This window comes from Gymnodraco acuticeps, unplaced genomic scaffold (genome assembly GCF_902827175.1).
Source record: "Gymnodraco acuticeps unplaced genomic scaffold, fGymAcu1.1, whole genome shotgun sequence".
NCBI classification, from domain to species: domain Eukaryota; kingdom Metazoa; phylum Chordata; class Actinopteri; order Perciformes; family Bathydraconidae; genus Gymnodraco; species Gymnodraco acuticeps.
The window spans coordinates 182,867-185,000 of NW_022991301.1; the positions used below are offsets into that span (position 1 = coordinate 182,867).

The window sequence follows — 2,134 nt, forward strand, 5'->3', positions numbered from 1 at the left end:
TATTGCCTAAAAATAGTATGATAGGTCCACTTTAAATTGAGTTTTGAGGACATAAACCCGTACAAATAAAATTGAATAAAAGAAAAGAAAAATATAAATGATTATTATTATTATGCTATTAGTGGTATAAAGTACTTTTGTAGAGCATCTGCCAACACTGATCTGTTTTTATATTCCAGTATCTTATTTTGAAAGGAAGAGGTAGGCCTATGCAGTTTTTGAGTGGAAGTATTATGCAGACATTTGCAAAATTGTGAGGGAAATATAGTACTTTTTACCTCACAACATTTGTATGACACTTGTATTTACTAGTAGTAGGTCAATTATACTTTTTCAGCACGGCCACTGCCTCCCCTACTGTTATGGTTGTTTATTCCTGCATCTTATTTTGAAAGGTAGACCGGAAGTTGTATTATCCTTTGCAGACTTGATTGTGGAGGAAACTTTTCTTCCAGAGAGAGAGAGAGAGCGGCTCCTCCTCTCCACGCGTCCGACCTGAGTTCACATCAGCCGGACACTTTCCCCACAAACAGCCGCCTCCTTTCCTCCGGTTACCGGCTGTTTTCTGCTTTTACAGTGTTTGTATTTATCTGTGAGCAGTGCACTCAGAAGGATTACCGGGGAGGATGTGATGGAGCGGTCCCGGTAAAGTTGAAGGCTGAAAAAAAAATAGCTCCGGTTCTCCCACCCCGGTCAGCCTGCTGCTGCTCCCCGCCTCAGAGGCCATGGGCTGCGGCTTGAGGAAGCTGGAAGACCCGGAGGACAGCAGCCCCGGGAAGATCTACTCCACCCTGAAGAGACCTCAAGTGGAGACAAAAACTGAGACTGTGTACGAGTATGTGCTGCTGGACTTCAGCCTGGAAGGTAAGGGGAGATCATGCATTAGACCACCATGTGTTGCAAAACCAATCAATCAATATTTCTACTAATACAGATAAAACTCCTATGATGTGTTTAACAAGACATCAATCAATGAATGTTTCTACTTACACAGATAAAGCTCTTTTAACAAGACAGAAAGTGTCCTCTGGAGACAAAGTGCATACAAACGGCTGAAACAATAATCAATTAATTACTCAAGGGACACAAAGTTAATTAGCAACATATTGGATAAATCAATCGAACAGAGAGGCTTTCATTTACGTAGTTCCAGCTGTTTTTGTGTGTTTATATTTATTCAAATTGATTATATCTGGGTTGGTAAGGCAAAGCAATTGCAACGATACAAATGCCATATTTTATCTGGTTCCTGTCATGTTTAAAAAGGGGAGGATTTGATGATTTTCTTGGTCATAAATGGCATTAAATGTAATATATTTGAGTTCATATTGTAGCAGAAGCTGTCACAGTCCTGGGAACTTTTCTGACATTTCATTCAACCTAAAACGGTTCAAAATGTAGATTGGAAAGTAATCGTCCAGTTTTTGAACCTATATTTAGTTTAATTGTATATCTAAAACCCCAACCAAGTGTTGCTCCAAGCTTCTCCAGTGTAAATACAGCATATCATTGTGTGTTTGAGGCTTTTAGTGGGACAAAAACAACACATTTCAAGATGTCACCTTTGGACTCTTGGACATTGTGAAGACAATTTACAAAACAATCAATCAGTTTATCAGAAAAACAATCAAGTACTCAATGCATTTATTACTCTTAGAGAAGACTATTGTCACTGATGTCGTCTTAAAGGAGCTAAATGAACTAATTATTCACCTTTTAGTTGCTCCCTTTTAATAAATATTAAGATAGTAAGCCTTTACCATGTTTAAAGTGTTTTAAAATGACACTACTGTTACTTCTTTTGACTTCAAGATTCATATGTTGTTGTTTATTTGGCTTTTAAAATGGTCTTAAATAGCCGACCCCTGTTAAAGGTAGTTTTATTGGAACATAGTATAACTTTATTATTCACACAAGGGCTCTATTTTCCTGTAAATGCTTTTACAATGTTATTCTAATTACATTACATTGCATAATGTCCTTTAAAAACTACAAGTGTGTAACATAGATAGAGAATCAGAATAGTCTTCAATGGTCACACATGCAGAGCACAAAGCACACACAGAGAAATGTGGCCTCTGCATTTAACCCATCATAGTACCAGGAGTCTAGGAGCAGTGGGCAGCTATTGCAC

The 2,134-nt window shown here is 37.9% G+C and overlaps 1 protein-coding gene across 1 annotated transcript in view; it reads left to right on the plus strand.

The window, feature by feature from the left end:
• Nucleotides 1–431: 431 nt before the first annotated feature.
• rftn2 (raftlin family member 2) overlaps nt 432–2,134 on the plus strand; it is a 34,169-nt gene continuing 32,466 nt past the window's right edge. Inside the window, 1 exon segment of the mRNA XM_034240233.1 lies at nt 432–864. Within this exon segment, the coding sequence (XP_034096124.1) occupies nt 726–864 (139 nt within the window). The 5' untranslated portion in view covers nt 432–725.